This window comes from Callorhinchus milii, unplaced genomic scaffold, assembly GCF_018977255.1.
Source record: "Callorhinchus milii isolate IMCB2004 unplaced genomic scaffold, IMCB_Cmil_1.0 Scaffold3, whole genome shotgun sequence".
In the NCBI taxonomy this organism is placed as follows: Eukaryota; Metazoa; Chordata; class Chondrichthyes; order Chimaeriformes; family Callorhinchidae; genus Callorhinchus; species Callorhinchus milii.
This window is the reverse complement of record NW_024704744.1, coordinates 64,272,399-64,297,546: the sequence shown is the minus strand read 5'-3', so window position 1 is coordinate 64,297,546 and position 25,148 is coordinate 64,272,399. Positions and strand designations below refer to the sequence as shown.

Below are 25,148 nucleotides of genomic sequence, written 5' to 3'. Positions count from 1 at the left end.
AATAATAATCCCTCCAAAAACCAAAAACAATAATAAATTGGTCATTTTCAATCTACGACTGTTTGTGGGACATTGCTGTGCGCAATTGGCTGCGACGTTCGCCCACAAATATACAGTCAATTCACTTTACAGTGTGTTCTGTGAAGCACTTTGGGACGTCCTCCCGACGTGAAAAGTGCTATATCAAATGCAAGGATTATTATTATTATTATTAACAACAAATTGCAATTAGCACCTTTCAAGTCAGGAGGACAGTTGAGGGGTTGCACCTAAGCTGGAAGGTTGGATTTGGATAGGGTGGGGACCAAACAGAGGAGAGATGATGACTGAAACCAAGTCAAAGAGACAGACTTTGAAAGAGGTGAGAAAAGGAGCAAGGCGAAGGGATTTCGGATGGAGTTTAAGCCTCTCTCCTTCAACAAACCATTAAAAAAAAACAGTATTCGACTTCCCTTCAAAGTAAAACTATCCATAATATTCACCCATCTCCACAATTAAAACTGACCTTTCTTCTCTTCACCAATGACATCACCTTCAGTTTCAAAAACAAAGAAAACAAAAGTGCTAGGGAATACCAGCAAACTGCTCTTAATGAAACAAAGTCTGTTCCATATAAACTCTGTGGGGAATGAATCCTTCAAAAATCACTTGGGCTATTGTTAGTTTTAAACAAAGTCCTCACGTTCTGCTCTAACAGACCAAGTTTATCCAAATGTTTACAATTAAATGATCTACACTTCTCAGCATTTTAAAGAAATAGATCATGTCCTTCCTCAGACTTATTTTTCTAATATAAGTAAAGTCAGTTCTGCAAGTCCCTCCTCATAACTTATAACTGGAATACATCCCTTGGTTCTTCACTTAATCCTCTCTGGTGCTATTGTGAAGACAAAACATTTCCTGCCAGAGTTAGTCAGCTTTTTGTTTTACTGATTTTACTGAATTTGCGATTTGCCGGGAAATAATTTCGCTCTAAAATATTTACAAAACAGGTTAGTGCAATTAAAGCAACAAATCTAGATTGCAAACATTATATTTTAGACCCCACTAAATATTCCACCCCATTTATGAATATTATAAGCGAAGTGCAATAAATGTCTGACTTCCAGTTGTTGGATCACCATTGAAATGACTTCCTGCGCTTTGTGTTCATGTGAAAGTAACACTTTCTTTCCAAAGGGGCACTAGTGGCACTTCCTGCACACAACACACACGCAGAGCATAAAGAAAGTGACATTAGCGGCACTTCCTGTGCATTGTGTGTATGTGCAGTGTGTGGCAAGTGACATCAGCAAAGCTTCTTGTGCCTAGCATTCGTGTTTAAAGGGCAGAAAGCAACATCAGCAGCGACTGGACAAACCAGAAGTTGATCATATTTTTAGCACAGGAAGCTTTCCTTTAGGTTATTAGTAAGACAGTGCTATATCAAAAAGTGCTTAAAGGATTAGCCTGTATCATCATTTTATAGTTCCTGTTGCTAAGCCAATTACCAAGGTTGCCTTTAACTCTATGAGCTTTAACTTTGTTTAAAAGCCTCAGATGTGGAACTTTCGAATAGCTTCTTCCAGTAAACTACAGAATATCCTGGATAGTTCTTATACACGAGTTCAGTTCTTCCTCAAAGAATTCTAATAATTTGTGAGGCATGATCTATTGCCCCCATGCTGACTATCCCTTATAACATCTATGCTCTTTAAATTAGTATTTATAACATCCTGTATAATCCTCTCGTGTATTTCCCCCACCACAGATGTTAGGCTAACTGAGCTACAATTTCCAGGATCATGTCTCAGTTCTTTTTTGAACAACCAGATAACATTTGCTATCCTCCAGTCCTCAGATATAACGTCAGTGTTTATGTTGCTCCTCAAACATTAACCAAAGCCTCACCTATTCCCTTTGAGGTTTCCAGGCAGATCCTAAGAGTGTTTGGGCCGGTGCCTTATAGACATTCAACTCTGAATTTCCTCATAGTATATATTGATATTGGTGTGTTGAAGATCCTCAAGCCAGAATTGGATGTGGAAATTGACCACAGTCTTCATTTGTGAAAACTGATGTGAAAAATTGTTTTAACACATCTGCTATCTTTTGATCTTTTATAACATCTGTTCCTAACTTATTCCTTACATGACCTATCTGAAATAACACACTGAGTTCTAATATGCAAGGATTCATAATGGGATTTGAGACTATTGAACTCTGTATGTACCCAGATATGTCTCATATGGAAATTCTGCTTGGACACCAATGACAGACGGTATTAATCCTTTATGAAAGTCATTAATGAGGTTAGCATCGGAGTTGAGTTCCCACAGGTCAGCATAAAAATACATCAATATTTTTAAATCCTGTTACAAATAGTTGATTACTAACACAGGAAAAGCAATTATTTGGATCCCATTTGCTGCTGCTTTCTTATTTCTCTGATATATTGCTTTAACCTTATTAGCCTCTTGTCAAAGATTTACAAAGAATGCACAGCATGGACACAGGCCCCTTGGCCCAACCAGTCCATGCCTGTGAGGCAGAGAAAACTATAGAAGGGTTCAATAAGGTTAGCATAGTTAGCCCGTCTATGCTAACCTTATGAAACCTGCTATTGTTTTAAACACTTATATTAGGTCCCGTCTTAAACATCTCTTCTCCAGTGAAAAAAGGAGAAAAAAGGTCTAACCTATCCAGTTTATCCTATTCTTCTATGGTTACATCTTCCACTCAACTGCTGTCTTGTCCTTACCAGTTATACCAATGGTCCTTCACAAATCTTGAGCCAGATATGATGGAATAATCACCACATAGTCAAACCCTCAGCCAATAAAGGCTTTAATTATTGATTTGTTTGGATGTGAAATCCCCCACAAACCCCATCAAGCTTCATCACAATTGATAAGGTTACTGTTCCCATCCGCAGATCACCATCAGAGTATAAAAATAATAACAATAATCCCTGCATTTGATATAGTACCTTATCACATCATCTCAAAGTGCTTCACAGGATAAAGTCTTTGACTGTATTTTTCAGTCAAACACCTACAAAATAAACACATTCAATTCACATTACAGTATATTCTATGAAGCGCTTTAAGACATCTCGAAGACATGATAAGGCGCTATATCAAATGCAAGGATTATTATTATTATTTTGAGGATGAAATGTGGCAACGAGTTGCACACAGCATTGTCCCACCAACACCCCAGGAATGAGGAACCATTTTTATTTGAGGGAATATGGTGGCCAGGACACAAGGAGAAATTATTTTCCTTCTCAACCTTTTGTCTAGCAGATGGGAACTGTAGCCATAGCAACTGTGGTGAAGTTTGGTGGTGGGGCAGTATTCACACCTAATACCTATATTACATTATACACTAATTAACACAGTCAGATATTATGAAAACCATCAGATTGATCAACAATAATATCGAATCAATATTTTTATAGCCCTCTTCGAGCAGGTAGTGTCAAGGAGCGCTCAACAATGGCGTGGCTTGATGCCAAGCCTAAAAGGGAGAGGAGGTGACCAAAGGCATGGTCGAAAACGAAAGTCTTCAGGTGTGGCAGATTGGGGCAAGGAATTCCGGAGATTCGGGGGATAGGGGCTGAAAGATCATTTCAAAAGGATAAACTTAAGTTCTTTCTTAGGACTTGAATGCTTGTATGATTTGATAACATTCCAGTTGAAATCCCATTATAAGTGCAGAGCCAAAAGTTCATTAATACTAGTGAGCAGACCATGCAAGAGAGCGATGAAGAAAAGGGTAGGAGGATTTCTGTGTGTTTTAATGAGGTGTGTGTTTAAATACATATCCCAGAAGAGAGAAGCTCAGTAGCAAAACCCTCTTAACATAAGTAACAGAATGAGAAATTAATTTCCAGTTCACACTGCACTCGTCAAGGAACCAAGAAGGTTAAATTGAACCATGCTTACCTAATTCTGGAGAGTATTTGGCGTAAGTTGGTAAAAACCAAGCTTGGGGACCCCAGAGTGTGCATTGGGGTGCTGTTGGAGTATAATCAGCTAAAACCGCATAACTTATCATTGAGAGCATTGCCTACTTGTCCAGCTAGGACCACTCTACCTGTTAGGGCTTTGGCTTGCATGGTTAATGGGAGCTGAGTGGGAAGATTTCCTGCCCCCAGTGATGGGTCTGTTCTTCCAAGTCCTGCTGATGAGCCAGGCTGGTTGGCTGTCATCTGCAGTGCCCTGGATTACTGCGGACCTGCATGACTCAGGAACTGGACTACTGAGACCGCCAGAGAAAGCATTTCACCTTAGAGACAGTGCAGCACCAAAGAGATTCTGCTTCCTCCCACTCAAGGAGGATAATACGAGAAAGACAAACTTTTGCTTCTCATCATATAGGCTAGAAGTTGAGCTATATGTGCCTCCACAACTAAGGATGTGCACAGAACCGCAATATCATGCGTTAATTGTGTATTACAATGTAATACAAATTCACATTTATATAATGTCTTTCACATCGGGAGGATGCCCCAAGGCGCTTAAATATTACTACATAACTAGTGAGCCTACTGAAAAACATTTAAAACATTATTCTAAAGAGAAAATCAAATTGGATAAGCCTGCAAGTTCTATGATTCGCATTTATACTGCATAGTATGAAACAATGCATTGGTGAAACCATCTCCTCAATGTGGTCTTAGCAGCTCAACCCCAATTTATTTTGCACTTTTCACTGCAAATCATCGCAACATTTCCAGAGCATCAATTTCTTTTGCGGTTACTGAAAGACGGAACTATTCAGCTTCAGCATCTGGTTGGAATTCATGGATCAAAATCTGTAATACTTCAATTGCTTCAAAGGATTCATTTGTAATTGTATTGCCGTAATACACAGAAAAAGGTACTGCTATCTTATACCTTAAACTACTCGTAATTGTTACCTTTAAACACTGCCGGGGATCCTGCAAGTGAAGAAGTATACACAAGCATTGTTTTGTCAGCCAGACCACAGGCAAGCCGCTTTCCATCTCCTGAAAAAAAGGTCAATCAGGGACTTAAGTTTAATAGTTTATATTACCATGAAAAGGTTTTTCTTGATAACAAGTTATTATTTTTAAACACCTCGTCTTGCCCCAAACAACTTACAAGCAGTTACCACAGATGAATATTCTGATGAATTTTATTAGCATTGTGGACCCTGGCACTTCAAAAGAATTATTTCATGATGAATTCATCTTAGATCTTATGCAGTGAAAAGTAGTCTTTCCTCACCCAGGTGCCTGTCTGCTCATAGAGTTCAAGGATGTCAGTTTGAATACAAGTTTCCTTCTATTTTGCAACTGGAGGAAAATATGCAAGTGCAGTGAGCTCACTGCACACCTGGGAGCTGTTATTCAGATCACAAAACAATGGGTGCAAGCAAATACACTGTTGAAAAGTTGAGGGGATGCAGATAATTCCAAGTTTGAGAGTGTGAGTCGAGGACTTGTATTTCATGACATTTTGGGATGGAAGAATGAATATCACCAAGCTTCAAGGTTTGAGAATACTGCTGCATTGGTTATTAATGTAGTAGTTATTAATGCAGAATAATATGGTACAACACACAAATTTAACCACTTAAAACTAACAATTAATCTCCTTTGTATGTTATTTGATTTGTGAGAAGACACTCGATCGCAGCCAGCTGCACTCCAGTGCTTAAAATGTCTGCCAGTTTAACTTCGCCAATTTTCCATGTGGTTGGGAACGTCTTCCTCACTACACGCCAAGAGAAATACAAATGCCACTGTATGAAACTAAATGCAACAGTAATTCAAACGGCATTTGGTCCCATTTAAATACACAATCCAGCAACCACATACCTTATGCATTTTAATGAGGTGCATGTTGAAGCAAGTATCCAGAAGAGACAAATTCAGTAGCAAAAGCCTCGTAACATGAAGTAACAGAACGCAAAGTGAATTTCCAGCTTAAGCTACACTTATCAACCTTGAGAAAGTGGTTTTGGCAGATCATTAATTCACACCACTGCAGTATAACTGCAGGCGGTATAAACTGATTCAGCTTCCACTCAGGAATGGGCCCTTAAAAGTTCTCGAACAGACCACTGAAACTTTTTAAGGAAGACCTTTTAAGGGATCATATTTAAACCTTATTAGAGAGCTGATATTTTAACATTATTAAAAACATGAAACAGCAGGGAAATCAAGAGTGGATGCCTGGTTAATTGTGTACGTGAGGAACACTCCACAGTCCAGTCACTGCAATTACTGCCGAATACAATATTGCAGGATAAACCAGTTATATTAATTTGGCTGCTGTGTCGATGAAATTAAAGTAGCAGTAGCATGATTCCACTATAAAGGGAAAATACTGTTAACAGCTCATTTGTTCCCATGTGGATCCAACATCTCAAGGTTAAAATAACAAACCATGGCTATCACAGAGAATAGATAATTTTGTATAAAAGTCCATCATTGAAACAAAGCAAACTGCAGGGTATTTAACTTGGGTAAAACCTTATAAACTTTAACCTTTAAAAATTTGACAAACTCCTGATTGATTATAAAACAACTTTCAGCAATTCCTGTAGTTACCTGAATACTGCAGGCAGCATACAGCTGTTGGTTTGTTTGAAACAACCACTTGTTTGTACAGTTTGTTTGGTGCCAGGCTGTCCAATGGGTATTCTTTGGTAAATCCCCTATAGAAAAAACATAACAATAAGACTCAGAATTATATACCGAAATATATAATACACATTAATTCTTCAAAGCATCAAAACGGATTATACTTTGTACATTTTTCATATTTATTATTTCACTCAAAATGAACACAAAATGTGTTGTACCAGACGAAGATGTGAAGTTGTAGTTTGTTTGAATAAGAGACTGATTGAGGTGCTGTACATTTCTGTCACTGTCTGTTTTTACTAATGAGGATCCATCTTTTTAGGGAAAAGGAGAAATCAGATTCTTCCCTGCTGGTGGAAGGAAAACTACCACATTACCTTATTACTAACTGAATTGTCACATCAAAACTCTTGCCCATTATCAAAAATATTCAGACCTGCATAGACTTCATTACAATGAATCAAATAGATTTCAGTAAGCACAGTATGAAAAAGCAGATTTGCTAGTAAACAGCTTTCTTACTTGCGGTTATTTTTGGTCTGCACTGCAGAGTTAGAATGTCTTGAGGAATTTACTTTAGATGAGAACAGATTCATCCTGCAACACAATATTATCCCAAGAGCATCAGTGTTACAAGTGTTACATGGCAAAATGAGAGACGGATACATTTCAATTGGGCAGATTTTAATTATCTCAATGTAATGAATAAGGAAACAGTGGGAAATGTGTATTCATATTAATAATAATCCTTGCATTTGATGTACCACCTTTCAGGTTGGGAGGATATTTGTGGAGTACTGTGGCTCAGTGGTTAGAGCACTCACTAAGCAAGCGAGAGACCTGGATTCAATTCCCGGCAGGGCGAAACCTTGGGCAACTTTCCTTATTCCTGATAATAATCCCTCAAGGAAAAAAACAATAATAAAACTGGTCACTTCAATACACGACTGTTGTGGGACACTGCTGTGCTCAATTGGTTGACGTGTTTCACCCACAAATATACAGTTAATTCACTTTACAGTATATGTATATCTGTGAAGCACTTTGAGATGTCTAGAAGACGTGAAAAGCGCTATATCAAATGCAAGGATGATGATTATTATTATTTCTGAAAGTGCTTCACATGTTATATTGTAAAGTGTAATAACTGGCAATGTCACACTGAATGCAGTTCAATATGCAAGTCACATTCAACTGAATAACATCACAAACTTACTTTTGTTTAAATGTTGGATATCATATCATTTCAGAGGTACTTAGTTTATAATAATAATGACCTGATTTACCCTACAAAAAAGTTCCAGGTGACAAAATGCTGGCAATATGTTCCAGTGCATTCCAACAAGCTACGATAATTTCAACAGTCACAAAATATTTCATATGTTCACAGACCTCCATATGATGCTACTTATTCAAGTCCAGAATTGTGTAAAGGATCTAAATTGAGGACTAACACCAGAAGACAAAAAGGGAAGACTAGATGGTCTGAATGGCTTGTTTCCATGCTGCAACATTGTAATTTTAGACAGAGAATCATTAAGACAATGGAGTGGAGTCTATCAGCAACATTTCAAAAAGGGACTGGATAAAGACTTGAGGGTTTTATTAAAGAGAAAGCGTACGGGGAGCTAAAGTCAACACAAATCACAAAAGAATGGCCAACTTCTGCACTATATTCTAAACAATCTCCCCTTGTGATATTCTCTTGATAACTTAAGAGTCATGCGTGCTAAAATCATTCTTAAAACTCTTCTATGAACCTTCCCAACACACCACCCCCCTTTGTGAAGGTAAAGTTAAGCATAGGCACTTGAGACATTCAGTGTGACATTGCCAGTTATCTTCCAAAGCTAATATAACATCTGGAATGCAAAATCCCAAATTTTACACTGATGTTGAGCAGATGTTTAAAACATGACAGTCTTGTCTAATCTACTTCAGGGTAAATCAGGTCATTATTATTATAAACTAAGTGCCTCTGAAAGGATATGATAGCTGCATTTTAAATGGTCAATAGTGACTCTTACCTAGGTGCTGAGGTATAGCCAGAAGACTTCACTTTGGTATGATACACGACTGGTTTATCGTTCATGGTGCTCATTACTAGTTTCAGGAATTAAAAAGAATTAAAACAGATTTCAATGATTTGTGTAGAGAAAACCCCAGTTAGTTGCCATGACTTTAGAATTACAGCAAAAAAGAGTTAGGACTGAGGCGAGGATAAATTATTTTTGTTCAGTGGAAAGCTACAAACCTGCATGGAAAGCATGATCCAGGAGCTGGAAGATGAACTTGTGACTGGGCTTCACAAATATTGGCATTGAGAACTGCGTCAAGGGAGGGGAGTTGGGCAGCAGGATAGCTTCTGATTTTATTCCAGAAATACAATATCATAAGTAACACAACATTGTAAAGCCACAACCTCATTCATTACTGCCAATTGTTTCATGGAGTTACCTGAATTATAGAAATTTGAGAAAAAGTTGGATACCACAAAGATACAGAGATACACTGTGTACTTTAAATCCAAAGCAAACCTCTATCAATTTCAAAATTTCCCCTCATAAATATTCCAACACCACAAACGGCAGAAGAAACAAAGAACATCTATGAATGCCTCTGAGACGTACAAGGTGAGCTATCCCAGCAGTGGTCATCATTACTTTATGGTCCATCAAAAAGCATGGATTGCATTTCAATAAATCTGTGCAAATCCAAATTTTCCAGATGTCTAAAATAAACATGTCCACTCTGCAGAATCCAAAGCTTTCTTCTGCCTCTAATAATGCAGCCTTTGCCAGTGTCAAATTATACTTGCACATTGAAATTAAATCTATGAAAAGCTCCTAATATTGTCCTGAGTCCATTCTCTCATACATCCCAAAGGCCTACCTGGATGTAATGAATCAGTGAGAGTAATATTCAGCCGAATCCAGCAAATGATATTTTCAAATACTTTTACAATTTGTATCCAGCACAGTTTTCACTGGCTATGTTACTTTATTTTGGGCAGGCTATTATTAGCGTTTAGGGTGGTACCTCTGTAAAACCTTACGATGAAAGGATAACATAGAGTGGAAGTCTTTTAAAATATCTCATCTAGCCTCTGAGTCTTGAAGTCTGGCAAACATCTAGTAACTCCTATTTTAATCCAAATAATTTTTACTCCTCTGAAAAGGAGTAAAGGAGTTCCTTAAAACATTGGAAACCATAATTGAAGGAATAAAGTTTCACACAAGAATTTTTTTTGAATTTGGTGTTTATTTTATGGGACTTTTTCCCCCATCTGTTTTCCTAATTTGATAATTTGCCAAACTAGCCTCAATGTTCTTCAGTGACATTTTCTCCAGCGCTGGATATTTGACAAGTATTCTAATTTTCTGGGGTCAGGAGGGGTAAAAGGCGGGGATGGTGAGGGTACGAGGGTGACTGAAGGCATGGTAAAAGAGGAGGGTCTTGAGACGGGTCTTGAAGGAGGCAAGGGAGGGGGAGAGGCAGAGGGACTGTGGGATGGAGTTCCAGAGGGTGGAAGGCAGGGGGCAGAGAAGCTGAAGGCCCGACCGCCAGTGGTGGAGCGTGCAAGGCAGGGGACGTGAAGCAGGCCGGAGCCCGCTGAATCCCTCACTTCTTTCCCGACTATTCTATATAAGATTATTTGGCCTCCTCACCCAGTTTTGCTATGTTCCCACAGTGTAGAGTTTGGGATCTACACAGTTGCAACCTATAATTTTGCTCTTTGATTTTGCTCCACTATGTCTTCCCTCTGCAGGCAACTCAGAATTGAGTACAGTCCACTGGGTCTGCAGTACCTTCCCCATATGAACGTTGTGCATCAGCCTGGCTCAGTTGATAGCACTTTCACCTCTGAGTCAAAACATTGCGAGTTCAAGCGCCATGTCAGGATTTGGAACTCATATAGTCTAAGCTGACACTTCAATGCAGTGCTGGGGGTGTGCTGCATTGTTGGAGGTGCCGTCTTTCAGATGAAACATTAAACCCCGTCTGCCTGTTCAGATGGATTTTAAAGATTCCATGGCATTATTCGAAATGAGAAAGGAATTTCTCCAAGTGTCATCACAAACAGTTCCCCAAGTAAAATTGGTCATTTACTTCACGACTATTTGTGGGGCATTGCAAATTGGCTTCCGTATTCGCAAACAAAACCCACAGCCACTATACAGTAACCAGTAAATTTTATGAAGAGCTTTGAGATGTCCTCAGATGTGAAAGGTACTATACCAAATGTATGGATTATTATTTCTTCATGTTTAAGCAATGAGACCCGGGGGAACCATGACTATGGGAGCCATCACAACTAAGCCCAACCTCACTAAGTATCAACACAAGTGCATCTCCACAGTGTACTGTGTCCTGAGCCATACAATTAGCCAGCTTCTTCTAATCTGATTACAGCTCCATAAACTACTAGCCTTATTTTTCTCTGATTCAGCTAATTTTGGATCCACTTTTTCTATTATATTCTATGCCCTATGATCTATATATAAATAAAGATTATAAACACACATATATTGTGTATAAATATATATTGAAGTGCCTTAGGCTAGCAGTAAAATAATTACAAAAAGTGGTAGCAGTAAATGGTACTACAATTCTGGATTGAATTCTGCCATTTAACGTGAAATTACGTGAAATCTTAACCCCTTGAAAGTAGAGACAGATTTTGAAACTGATGGTAATGCCAAAGTGGATATGTGCCTTTGACTATATTTCTCCCCAACAATTTTTTTTTCTTACTTACACATGTCAAAGAAGTCCTTTTTCAAGCAGGCCAATGTAGCAGAGTGAAGAACAGCAAAAACAGAAGTGTCTAAAATATGCTGAATGAATAAGCACTTAAATTTTTACTGTAAATTCTCAAGATCTGCTGTCAGGGCCTTAGTTACAAAACCTTGCACTTAGTCATACACTCAGCAACAAGTTTAACTCCCACTAAATTTTTACTTTATAGTATTAGAAATTCAGAACAATGCATTTCCAACAACAACAACTTGCATTTATAAAGCACCCCTCAAGCAGGGTAGCATTCCAGAGCACTTTCCAACAAATGTGCTGGCGTAGTTCTAGTCAACCCATGGCTTCATAAGTTATTCCTGACAATCTATAATAACAATCTGCCATATATCTGTAATACTTTTGTAGAGTAACCCAGGATTTTTTCCTTTCAATATGATTTAAATGCGCTACTAATTGATTTCCAGGACATGCCACAAAAGGAATAAGCAAAATTTATACCTAGAAAAAAAACCTAAAAGTCATTTTGTTTGTTTTCTAATAGAGTTTATGCAAAGCTTTTGGCTTCAGGAAATGTTTACCTGTAAAGTGTAAGCGCATAAGATTAAGCAAACAAGAAAAAAACTGAGAAAAATAAATGATTGTATTATTTTGAATAATAATAATCCTTGCATTTGATATAGTGCCTGTCACGTCTTCGAGAAGTCTCAAAGCGCTTCACAGAATATACTGTAAAGTGATTTAAATGACTGTACATTTTGTGGGCAAAAACCAGCAGCCAATTGCGCAGTGTCCCACAAACTGTCGTAGATTGAGTTACCAAATTATTATTTTATTTTTCCAAAGGATTATTACGCCTGGAAAAGTGATCCGCCAATTGACTAACAATCAGCTTCTTACTGCTAAGTAAACAGAGTGGGATAAGGAAACTTACCCAACGTTTCTCCCTGCCTGGGAATCAAACCCAGGTCCTCTCACTTGCGAGACGAGTGCTCTAACCACTAAGCTAAAGGATTCCATGAATTTTTTAAAACTATTTTTCCCATTTTTACATAGACATGAAGTTCGTAAAAAAAACACAACATAATAATAGGGTGTGATTTCAAGATTGGAATCTAATTTGTTCTTGGGACAAATTAGATTCCGACCTCCTGATGTGAAAGGCGCTATACAAATGTAATTTTTGTTGTTGTTTTATATAATCTAAACGTTTTAATTAAATTATTTTCCATTTCTGGACATCCTCTGCTCTCCAGGTTGATGTCTTTGAATTGGAAAAATGAATCAAAATAGCATTCTATTAAAATTTTTAGAGCTACTGAGTTGACGGGACAAATGTTGAAAATCATTGATTGACAGTCTCATACTGTGTAACACTATAACTAATTTCAAACAAAGAGTTCCACTCAAAATACTAATGTAGGTTGCCTCTTTAGATGCTGATTTAAGCACTCCAATATGCCGTCCAACGTGAAAAGCAACTATATAAATGCAATTTGCTGTTGTTGATTGAGCTGCTGTGAATTTCCAGTATTTTCCATTGTTGTAGAATATGAAATGTTCCTTTTTCCTGGCAGTTTTCTCACTTTTTCCTACAGAGTGGTACCATGGGTTTCCTTCTAGTAGTTATTATTTAGTATAAAAATGAATGAAATGACAATACAAATACAAAAAAAAGCTTAGCATCCAAATAGGAGATACAAAGTAGAGCGGCAGTAACACTGGAACTGTGCTTCTTTTGCTGAGATATGTGTGAAAGTGAGAAGCTCATACCTGTCTTTGAATGACCTTTTTCTTTTTTTACTAGATCAACGGTTAATGGAGAAGTGGGCAGTAAAGGTGTTCTGAAAGAAAGATGCGTTCATCACAAATATTTGTCAATCAAGGGTCTTTCACAATTCACATCAACATCAAAATTACAGTCTTGTCAAAATGGGGGAAAAGCATAAAATAATGATATTGAAAATGAACGAAGGCTTGGGAGTTACAGAAAAGTGAAAGCAAAATAACAGTGAATTGAACAAAGTGTGTCAAAAAGAATTAAAGAAATTAATAATAATCCTTGTATTTCAGTTGATTCCATGGCACTATTCAAGAAGAAAAGGGAGTTTCTCCTGGTGCCTGCCCAACAATAGCCCAGACCAAAACAATCATTCACTTCATAGTTGTTTGAGAGACATTGTTGTGTGCAAACTGACTGCCTTGTTCACCTATAAATACACAATTATTAGACTTTCCATGCATTACTCTGCTTCCGAGACTACTCACTATACAACGTCTCAAAATGCTTCCCAGGATGTACTATAAAGTGTTGTAACTATACATTCGTAGACAAACATAGAAGCTAATTTGCATACAGTAATGTACCACAAACTATAAAATGAGTGACAAATTTTATTTAGGGGTTCATTGCCAGGACACTGTGAGAAACGTCCTTCTCTTTTCAAACAGCGTCACAAGATCTTTAGCATCCACCAGAACAGGCAAATGGGACCTCGGTTTAAGGTCTCATGTGAAAGATAGCACCTCCAACATTGCACCATTTCCCCAGTACTGCACCGTCTAGTCAGCCAAGACTAATAATAATAATCCTTGCATTTGATATAGCGCTTTTCACGTCTTCTAGACGTCTCAAAGCGCTTCACATAATATACTGTAAAGTGAATTGACTGTATATTTGTAGGCGAACGCAGCAGCCAATTGCACACAGCAGTGTCCCACAAACAGTCGTAGATTGAAAATGACCGATTTATTATTGTTTTGTTTTGGAGGGATTATTATTAGGCATGTGCAGTAAGGAAACTTACCTAAAGTTTTGCCCTGCCTGGAATTGAACTCAGGTCTCTCGTCAGTGTTCAAAGTACCAACCTGGGCCTTGAAACCACAACCTCTGATTAATTGGCAAGAATGTTACCAACTATCAAGCTGACACCATAAGACAGATGGTAAGGAATTGGTTACCTAGCAATTACGTTCAAAATTTCCTCCTTGCCCTCTGTTAGATTGGTGTAGTTAAGGCACACAGCTGCAAGTTCCTGAGTATGAATCTCCAGCAGAGCAATATCATTTCCAAACATGGAAGAAAGGAGACACAAAACCTGTATAAATAAAATGGATAGAATGTTAATAAGTTGTACATGTTGGAATATAGCAGTAGCGATGGCCAATTGTCAAATATAGAAAAATATAGTTCAAATGTTCAAGGATTAGAACAGAATTCAGAAAGAGGTTTCTGGTTAAGAAGCACGTTCATACATTAGATTGGAATGAGATGACCAGCAGGCTGTGTCAGGATACATGTGTTAATAGTTTATATGAATAATTAGGGAAATAAACAAAGCTTTTAAGGTTGCTGATGTTACTAAGGACTGGAGGGGTTTGGGGCAAGGCAATGGGGATTAAGAAAACCAAATACAGAGGGACATGCACAAATTAGAAACTCACAAGTGGCAAGAATCATTTAATGAAGGTAAATTCAAAGTGCTGAGATTGGGTTTGGAAAAAAAAGCAGTGAGAAAACATGAGAAATACAGAGCCTACAACATGCAACGTAGAAGAGAGATGGTGGGTTATTGCTGCACCAATACAGTGGGTACGGTAGTAAAGAAATCACTCTTATAGAGAATAACCAGAGAAATAGAGCACAAGCAACAGGAAGTGATGATCAGTTTTTTTAAAAAAGCCTCATTTCCCCCTTCTTCAGGCTCCCCATGTCCTGCAACCTCCACAATTTGGAAGACAGATTGGCCAAACTATTTTTGACATCAGCCCAAGGAGGTGTAGAAGAGTGACTCTCATTTTCTGTCAGTCTTCACTCTCTGCGCTGGGTTTTCATGCAGTGGCAAGACTTAAGACTGGCAATTCAAATGATTTCATGTTCTCACAACAAGCTCAGCTCCAGGTCCACATGTTGTCTATCCAATATGCATTACCATTGTTTTTTAAACATGGAACATACTTGGGTCTACGTAAATCAGCATTATCATAAACTTGGCTGCTAGACTACTGCAGTTTAAACACCCAGTGTTTACCAGGGGATACCTAGTGTTTGAAATACCTTATTTTCTTCATTCTCTGCAACAACCTCTGCTGGTAAAAGTTACCATTACCTGGTTACTGCTTCCATTTGCTATTGCACAAGATCCAGTTGTCAGAATGCTGAGCCCAAGATGATCTGAAACAAGAAGGGAAATTTTATCTTTACCTAAGTTTTTACATGATGGCTTGAAACATTAATAACATATTTAAATAAACTTTTTTAAAAATGAAAATGATTTTTTTTTTAATTTTTATTAATGAAAATTGAAAATTAAACATAGATCACTGTGATTACATAACTGGATGGAATTACTCATCAACAAGAAGCAATATGGTATAAACTTACCTTCAAATTGTACAGTGGCTTCAATCTCACCAGTGCCAAGATTAAGACTGAATAATCCATTTATTGTGCCGACCCACACACTACTGCAGCTGAAATAAGAAGAATATTAAAAAATTACCAAGTTCGAATTAACAAATGCAAACTGAAATACAACTACAGTGATGTGGTCAGATACAGGCTGAGCTAATAGTAATACCATGGAGCAGTGGGCTAATGTCTTAACCGGACACAGAGTAATAGGGCACAGAATTTTCAATGTACTGAAGGGTCAATGTCAGCTGCAGATACCAGAGTAGGGTTTAAAATGGAGATGGGAGTGTCAATAGGGAGGAACCAGACAATTTACTAGTAACAGTTGTGTGAAGCCCTTCAATACATCCGCCCTATGTGAAACAGGCAATCGAAATGTAATAATAATAATAATAATCCTTGCATTTGATATAGCGCTTTTCACGTCGGGAGGACGTCCCAAAGCGCTTCACAGAACACACTGTAAAGTGAATTGACTGTATATTTGTGGGCGAACGTGGCAGCCAATTGCGCACAGCAATGTCCCACAAACAGTCGTAGATTGAAAATGACCAATTTTATTATTGTTTTGGGTTTTGGAGGGATTATTATGAGGCATGTGGAGTAAGGAAACTTGCCCAAGGTTAAGCCCTGTCTGGAATTGAACTCAGGTCTGTCGCTTACAAAGCGAGTGCCCTAACCACTGAGCTACAGGACTCCAAATGTAAATTGCTATCAGCAGAAATCTGTGGCATCTGTCAAAAGGTGCACGTGGTCAGGAACAAACATTTGTATACCAATGGGCAGGTAATCAGTCTGTAAGCTTTCAACAACAAGTTGCATTTGTATAATTTCGCACAGGATAGCGTCTCGGAGCGCTTAGCAGTGGCGGAACCTAATGCCAAGCCGGGGAACGGAGGAGATGAACGTAAGCACCGCTGAAGAGGATGGTCTTCAGGCGTGATTTGAAAAGTGGAAGGAGGGAACAAGGCCGAGGGATTGAGGGAGAGAGTTCCAAAGTTTCGGAGTGTGGTGGCTGAAAGCAAGGCCACTGATGGTGGAGTAGAGGGGAGTTTGCCTTCCCCAGTTTGATTCAAATAAAAAGCACAACATAAAATAAACACAGATAACGTCTTAGGTGTCATCAGTACTTTGAAAACATCAAATAAATTTACTACAGGTCAAGTAAAGAGGTATCAGTGTTAGAAACAGGAACACTGCCAAAGAAGGGAATTTATCCTTGTATCTCAGCTGTGTTTCTCACAATATTAAATAATGGAGAAATTGGAATCCTTGAGGAATGAAGCCTGAAAATCAGAGGAAGAATGAGACCTGAATGAGAAGAATGTTTCCCCACAGTGTGATTCTGTTCAGAATACTTACCAACTGTTTACTACTGTAACTGGTCATAGCATTGACACATTTGGAAATTATGTTCTACCTATGTATATACGACTGTAAATTCTATTAAGACAGTATTCGATTAATATGCTAAGGAAACACTTATTCTTACTATATAACACTCTCCATTTACTTACAGTTTTCAACAGGCAAAATGGATCTATTCCTTGATGAATGAAAAATGCATACCTATTTTTTGCATTGGCTGAATTGTGTTTCAATAAACTGGTTAATAAATGTTCACAGCAATACAGTCTGAGGATTGGAAGCTCAATATATGCACAAGATTCACTCTCATTGTTGAGAAATGACGATGAATACTTTAGATTCTTAGAGCTGTTCAGACCACGAATACCTAGAAATAGATAAAATATATATATTTACAAATATTTTCATTGTGCTGCATTAGCTCATGAAAAATTCTGAATCTACCTTGACTGTTGAAATATAGAACTACTTCCCTTTTGATGTAAAATTCATCTTCTTTCAAAGAAAAAGAATCCACGTGCAAAAAACATAATCACAAAACACTGACCCTTCCCTTTTGTAGCCTATAAGGATGCACTCTTCACACCGTGTTCCTGATCACAAAAGGAACAATGCAAATGACGTAGTGAGGCAAGTTATTCTGATGAAATATACATGCGAAGTATTAATACAGCCTAGTGTTATTTAATTCTAGTTATTTAATTTTCACTTGTCATTACAACATACACAGTCACTGCACCTTATAATACATTTTATGAGCCCCTTTCACGTCGGGAGGATATCTCAAAATGTTTCACAGGAATTCCTGTAAAGTGTAGTTTCTGCGTATTTGTAGGCAAACAAGGCAAATATAAATATGATGAATCCAGTTGAAGTTGGTACCTGGTTTCTCAGATAGGGTAACTTTCCGCTGGACCTTGCAGTGGTATTTTTGATATTCTTTGTGCAGGTCAATGTGGAGAACACGGCGACAAGGTTGTCCGTCCAATAAAACGAAAGCATACAGCTGAAAAAAACACCAGATTACTTGAAGTTGTTTCAACACTTGTGAAAAAAGCAAAATAATGAATATGGATAAAATATTTCACTGTAATTGTTATTATTCAAACAGGTAAGTAAGCTAAATATCCACCAGGAAAAATATTAGGTATACTTGTTTCCTTAAGACACTTGAGACATAAATTCATGATTTTTTATTGTCATACAGCGCCAGGCTGGAAGCCAATCATGGGTTCTATGCTTTACCATCTTTGTATTTGCCACTTATGATCAAAACTTCTCAATTCCCCTATGTAGGACTCAATCAGAATTGGGGCTAAATTCCAGGCAGCAAGACTCAGAGTCTCCAATTACAAAGACAAAAAAAATGTGACGCACAGATTGGTGAGTGGCTTGGGATCAAACCTTTATGCCAAAATTAGAGGTATTTTTCCCAGCAGATGGTTTAAAACAGATTTGTATCACATTTTTATGATGATCTGCTAATTATGACTGAATGACCATTTTTCATCCCATTTTGCATGTTCAAAAACCACAACTGGAAAATAATCAGAAAACAAACTGCTATTTGAAAGAGTAATGCTAATCTAAGGGTTTTTTACTACCTTTTCTACAACGTTTAAAAATATTATGGAAAAATATCAATAAAATACCTGACCATCAGCAGATCCTGTAATAAACTGCTTATCTCTGCTGTTCATGCACAAACTCAACAGTGGGTAGCCTATTCAATAAAAGAAACATTTCTTAAGACTTAGTGCTAACTACCAGGGATATGGATAATATTACATATATTAAGCAATCTGCAAGCATTCAAAAAATAAACATTTTAAAGAACCAATGCAATCTTACCTGATAGCACTGCAGATTGATACAGTAATTCATAACAGGTGAGATCCCAAACCTTCAATAAGATAAAGAAATGGCATTGCCTTCGAATAATGTTACATGCATTGCTCTACTATATTCTACTGTACTGCCCAGTTTCAAAGTACGCAAATGGTAAGATATATTTCTCCCCGCACACCATGCCTCCCACCACGGGTTGCACCTAATAAACAATTTCAAATTGTTCAGTTTAATATCCTATTACATTACATCTCTGGCCTTCAGAAAATGTCCACCATATCAGCACTCCCCAGTCTGAATTTTAAAAAAATTTACTTCTCGGCATTGAGTATTAATGGCTGCAACTGAAAGAATTTACAGCCCTTCGATACAGGGTGTAAATTACCTAGTGGATACTGCATGTTGGCTGACACCAAAAAGTATCCCAGTGGGAGTCTGGAATCACCCTGAGCCGTAATCAATCATAGCAGTAGTCCATTTCACTGGTTCTGTTAATGCAGTCCTGGCTGCCCTGAGAAAATTATCCTCAGTGAGCAGTCATGGCATGCGAATAGCCTCTTCAGTGAACATCAGGTGCTTCACATACTACTTTTTAAAGCAATTGCATGGGAGCATTTTCCTCGGTGTCTTCTCCACAGTTTTTTCTTTGGTTATAAAAATTAACAAAGGAACAGAGCCAAAATGAGGGTAACAAGGGTACAGAGCAAAGATAATAATAATAATTGCATTTGATATCGCACCTTATCCCATCGTTGAGGTATCTCAAAGCTCTTCACAAGATATACTGTAAAGTGAATTGACTATATATTGTGGGCGAAAGGCAGCATCCACTTCCACACAGCAATGTCCCACAAACAACCATGCAGTGAGTAACCAATTTTATTTGAGGGATTGTTGGCCAGAGCACTGGGAAAAACTCCCTTTTCTTTTCAAACAGTGCCACAAGAACTTTAGCATCCACCTGAATAGGCAAACGGTGCCTCGGTTTATCGTCTCATCTGAAGGACAGCAGCTCCAACAATGCAGCACCCCCCCCAGAACTGTATTGGAGTGTCATCTTGGAATATACGACTCCAAGTCCTGACATGGGGTTTGAACCCAAACTTTTCTGACTCAGAGGCGAGTGTGCTACCACTGAGCCAGGCTGACACACAATGAGAGTAAGCATGGCACAGAGCAAAGTTGAGAGTAACAATGACAGAGCGATGAAGAGAACATATATGACAGAAAAAAAAGTTGCATCATATCAAATATTTTTAAAAAATAAAATTAATCTGTTACACTCCTACCTTAAAAGTTCTGTCTTCAGAGATTGATACAAGCGTACTCGGTTGCCAAGGACAAAACTCTGCAGCCGTCACTGCAGCAAGATGACCTTCCAACACAGCCAAAACATTCTCCTGCTAATAGAACGTCAAATACACGAATGTAACAAACCCATTGCTGCAGATGAGTGAACTCGTTTGATTTAATAAATGAATGTCTGCCTCAAAATACACAGTCACTACACTTTGCAGTAAATACTGTGAAGCATTTCAAGATATCCTCCTCATGTGAAAGTTGTTGTAATCAAGTGCAAGGATTACTATTACTATTTTAACACATTACAGATCAGGCAGCTGACCATCATCACTGGAAAGACAGCAGCACTGAGAGATATAAACTTTTTTTAAAAGAATTTAATTCTAGTTAAATTCTCATAATCAAAATTAATTTAATAACAACCAGGCTATGAACTGAATCTAAAAATAGTAATAATAGCATTTAATATAGCAAATGCATTTAATGCATCTATTAGATACAGCTGAAAGAATGAAGGGAAGGTTAACCTGGGACAGCAGTTTAGGAAAAACGCAAAATAATGCAGATGCTGGAAATCTGAAACAAAAACAGAAATCGCTGGGAACACTCAGCCTGACCTGCTGAGTGTTCCCAGCAACTTCTGTTTTTGTTACAGTAGTTTAAAATATTGTGATTCACCTCTGGGACTCAGAATTAAATCAACACAGGCTGGTAGCAATCTTAATCCAATTCCTGTTGGTTACAAGTAAATATCTGTTCATAATTTACCACGTTAGTGGCAATCTGACTCACAGGACTGCTGGTGTGGAAAATGAAATCATCACAGCAATAAAAGATGCTTTTCTGAGGGAGAGGTATGTTGCATATAAAGTAATTTGAAAGGAACTTCACTCTATATTTAATTCATGCCTTATCCGAACTGCAAACTGCCTCATGCTAACACTCACTACTATGAGTTGAAATATGTTCAGTTGTCCAGCATTAAGATTCCTCATTGTTAGAAGCATAAATATTATCTTCTTTCCCTCCCCAAAAATAAACATGTAAACATAGAAAGGACAGGGTACTGACACAGTGTCATTCACCAACATATTACACCCAAAATAATAGAATATTGATCTGGTCCACTTACTAATTCCACTCACACAACGTCCACACAACTGGGTCACAGAGGAAAGTGTCAAGCCTTTTCATCAGACTGAGGTTAGCCAAATCTGTGTTTTTAATTTAACACGTAAGTCACCATGAGCTGCTCTTGTAACCCTTTTAGTAACTGCTTATTAAATAGCATCAGCAGAAAGCTGGGGAAAAGTTGCCACTTTAAGAAGACTAATACAGAGAATATAGAACATTTGATATAAATGTAATAATCCTTGCATATGAATTTGCCTTCAGCACTGGTAGATACACAAATGATACAGTTGAGACTTAGCTAGGCTTTTAATAGGCTTTCTTAGGGTAGGTCACACCTAATTCAGCTATCAGATCAATCACAAAGGACCTATTAAACTATGAGCCATTCCGAGAAGCCATTCAGCTGAGGAAGCAGGTCCCTGCAACACACTCAATGGTAGAATTTTTCACTAAGCTAAAATATACATTAATTATTACATGTTTTTCTTCTGCAGCCAAGGTAAAACGTACAGCTGGCTGGACAGTCCCCACCCTCGCTCAGGTGTCCAGCCAAGGGTGTGAAGCACTTTACAATAATAATAATAATAATCCTTGCATTTGATATAGCGCTTTTCACGTCTTCTAGACGTCCCAAAGCGCTTCACAGAACACACTGTAAAGTGAATTGACTGTATATTTGTGGGCGAACGCGGCAGCCAATTGCGCACAGCAATGTCCCACAAACAGTCATGGATTGAAAATGACCAATTTATTATTGTTTTGGTTTTTGGAGGGATTATTATTAGGCTCTGTGTGGAGTAAGGAAACTTGCCCAAGGTTTCGCCCTCTGCCTGGAATTGAACTCAGGTCTCTCACTTGCAAAGCGAGTGCTCTAACCACTGAGCTACAGGACTCCATGAGAAGTCCTCCCGATGTGAAAGGCGCTGTCTAAATATTGAAAGTCTGCGGTAGTTCCAAAGGTGGAAGGACTGGTGTGTAAACTATCGCTGGTTCTATGTGTTTGAATTGGTAGAACATACTGAGGTGCAGTTTAACAGCATGAAAGGTGCAGTTTAACTTCTGCTTTAACCACTAACATTGCTGCTGGTGTTGCGAGGCAAAGGGACCGTGGGATGGAGTTGCAGAATGTGGGGGCAGAGAAGCTGAAAGCCCGGCCACCAATGGTAGTGTGGGTCGGGCGGGAGACATGGAGCAGGTGGAACCCGCTGAACGGAGGGAGCGGGCAGGTTGGTAGAGAGTCAGCAGGTCAGAGAGGTAGGAGGGGGCAAGGCCATGGATGGCCTTAAAGGTAAGGACGAGGATCTTGAACTCGATCCTCTGGGGGATGGGGAGCCAGTGGAGTCGGGCGAGGGTGGGGGTGATGGGGTCACGGAGCCTGGTGGGTGATCTGCAGTTTGTGAAGGGAAGAGTTGAGAAGACTGATGAGGAGGGAGTTCCCGTAATCAAACCTTGAGGTGACGAATGCGTGGTGAGGGTTTCGGCAGCCTGAGGGGTGAGGCTGTGATGGAGTCTGGCAATGTTGGGGAAGTGGTGGTAGATAGTGCCGGTCATGGCGCAGGGAGAAAGGACAGTTCTGGTCAAACAAGATACCCAGGTTCCTGAGTGGCTAAGTGAGGTTGAGTGTGCAGCCATGGAGGCTGATGCTGCCACTGCCCGAGGTGCGGAGGCACTGGCGCAAGTCAGTATTCCTCACTTTGAGTAGTGACTATTTTATGACAATATATCATTCCTACACTTAGAAAGGATAATTCAAACAAAAAGTACTCCCTCTAAACTTCAGTTTCCTTTCAATAGCTTCAAGTATCAGATAGTACAGAAATAGTGATTGCTGATTTCAAACAGGATTCTTTCATTAATTGGAATGGGACTCTTTCCTGTGACTGAATTCACAGGATCTCTGCTCCTCACTTTGGAGGATGTTCCTGCAAGTTGGCAGTAATGCACTACTGATCAAGAAATCCCATTTGAAATAACCATTTTTTAAATACAATTGACAAATATCCTTTGTTCCTTTATAACTAAACTATATTTTTTATAAAGCGCAACAATATGATTACGACTGGAATAGGAGGTACAGTTATCTTTAGTAAGTTAAATTATAGGTTTTTAAAATGAAAACAAATTACCTTGCAGCTCAGCAGATAAATGCTGTTGTCCGCACAAGTTGCCACAGTTTGATCATCTGGACTGAAACATAAATATAAGACCTTTCCCAGCAGAATGCCTGCAATGGTTCCTCTAGCCACAAAACCTACAAATGATATCAAACAGTTAGAATATTTCTCATCCACAAATATACAAAGAAAAAATTAACCATCAAAAAGATAATCATTTTATTACATATTCTGAATAGTTTTTTTTCCTTATCATGTAAAAAGACAAGGATAAACAGTGCTTACAAATTAAATTAATAAAAATAACATTTACATTTGATATAATGATTTTCGTGGTCAGGAAGATATCTCAAAGCACTTCACAGAATTTTCCGTAAAGTTTAGTCAGTGTATATTTTCTAGCTAAATGAGGCGGTCAATTTGCACAAGGCCCCATAAACATCCATGAAGTGAATGACCAACATTATTTGTGAGAGTGTTGGTCAAGAAAGAGGTGAAACTCCTTTCTCTTTTTGATTCATGTCATGGGATCTTTAGCATCCACTTGAACAGACAGACAGACAAATTGACAAAGAATCACACTAAGTTTCAACATTTGTGTTTATTTCAGTCCCAGTATTTTGGGTGCAATAAGTTCAGACCACGCCAAGGGTTCCAACCTCATCAAGGGAACATTTTTTCAAAGTTAGATGGATGAACTTTTCTCTCAAGTAAGATAAAAGCTTTAAACGCAAGCATAATCAGATGACACCATCTCATGCTATTTACATCACCAGTCTGTTGGTCAGAAACAGGAGAAGGTATTGTGGCTCCCGGCACTGGCTGTCCCAGGGCAGCAACCCCATGTGTCCCATCACTCACGCCCTTCGCTCAAACCGCCTCTTTAGGGCAAACCTAACTCCCCCTTTCTTTCCTCATACGTACCCTCCCCAACTCTCCACTCACACCAGTCTCCACAACCATCTCTCCTGCATAACCCAAAATCCTCTCCACACCAATCTCTCCTCCCTCCCGTCCCTCCAGCAAACCCACCCGCATTTCCCTCCAAAATGTCCATTCCCTCTCAAATAAAGCCCTCACCATCCACGACCTTATCCTGGACGAGCACCTTTTCATTCTAGGGCTCACCGAAACCTGACTCTACCCCAGTGACCCTGTACCCCTAGTGGAAGCCTCCCCTCCAGGCTATACCTTCCACCATATTCCCCCGTCCAAACCAACCAATGGCCCTCATTTCCAAAGCCTCCCTTGGTCTCACCCCCTACTCCTCTGGCTGCTTCCCCTCCTTCGAGCACCTTACCCTCTTCCATCCCTCTCTCCCTTTGAAAATCTTCCTTGTCTACCACCCCCCCAAGCCCCCCGGCTCCTTCCACACAGACATCATAATAATAATAATAATAATAATAATAATAATAATCCTTGCATTTGATATAGCGCTTTTCACATCGGGAGGACGTCCCAAAGCGCTTCACAGAACACACTGTAAAGTGAATTGACTGTATATTTGTGGGCGAACATGGCAGCCAATTGCGCACAGCAATGTCCCACAAACAGTCGTAGATTGAAAATGACCAATTTAGTATTGTTTTTGGTTTTGGAGGGATTATTATTAGGC

At 38.7% G+C, this 25,148-nt stretch overlaps 1 protein-coding gene across 1 annotated transcript in view; it reads right to left on the bottom strand.

Moving 5' to 3' along the window:
• Window positions 1-25,148, bottom strand: part of wdr27 (WD repeat domain 27) — a 215,713-nt gene that overhangs the window by 186,137 nt on the left and 4,428 nt on the right. Inside the window, exons 3-16 of the mRNA XM_042333122.1 lie at window positions 23,546-23,670; window positions 20,273-20,386; window positions 18,987-19,038; window positions 18,788-18,858; window positions 18,018-18,141; window positions 17,337-17,502; window positions 15,738-15,826; window positions 15,463-15,527; window positions 14,315-14,451; window positions 13,127-13,197; window positions 8,629-8,704; window positions 7,124-7,198; window positions 6,566-6,672; window positions 4,907-4,996 (exon numbers count right to left, since the gene is read on the bottom strand). Coding sequence (XP_042189056.1) covers window positions 4,907-4,996; window positions 6,566-6,672; window positions 7,124-7,198; window positions 8,629-8,704; window positions 13,127-13,197; window positions 14,315-14,451; window positions 15,463-15,527; window positions 15,738-15,826; window positions 17,337-17,502; window positions 18,018-18,141; window positions 18,788-18,858; window positions 18,987-19,038; window positions 20,273-20,386; window positions 23,546-23,670 — 1,362 coding nt within the window. The remainder of the gene's footprint in view (window positions 1-4,906; window positions 4,997-6,565; window positions 6,673-7,123; window positions 7,199-8,628; window positions 8,705-13,126; window positions 13,198-14,314; window positions 14,452-15,462; window positions 15,528-15,737; window positions 15,827-17,336; window positions 17,503-18,017; window positions 18,142-18,787; window positions 18,859-18,986; window positions 19,039-20,272; window positions 20,387-23,545; window positions 23,671-25,148) is intronic.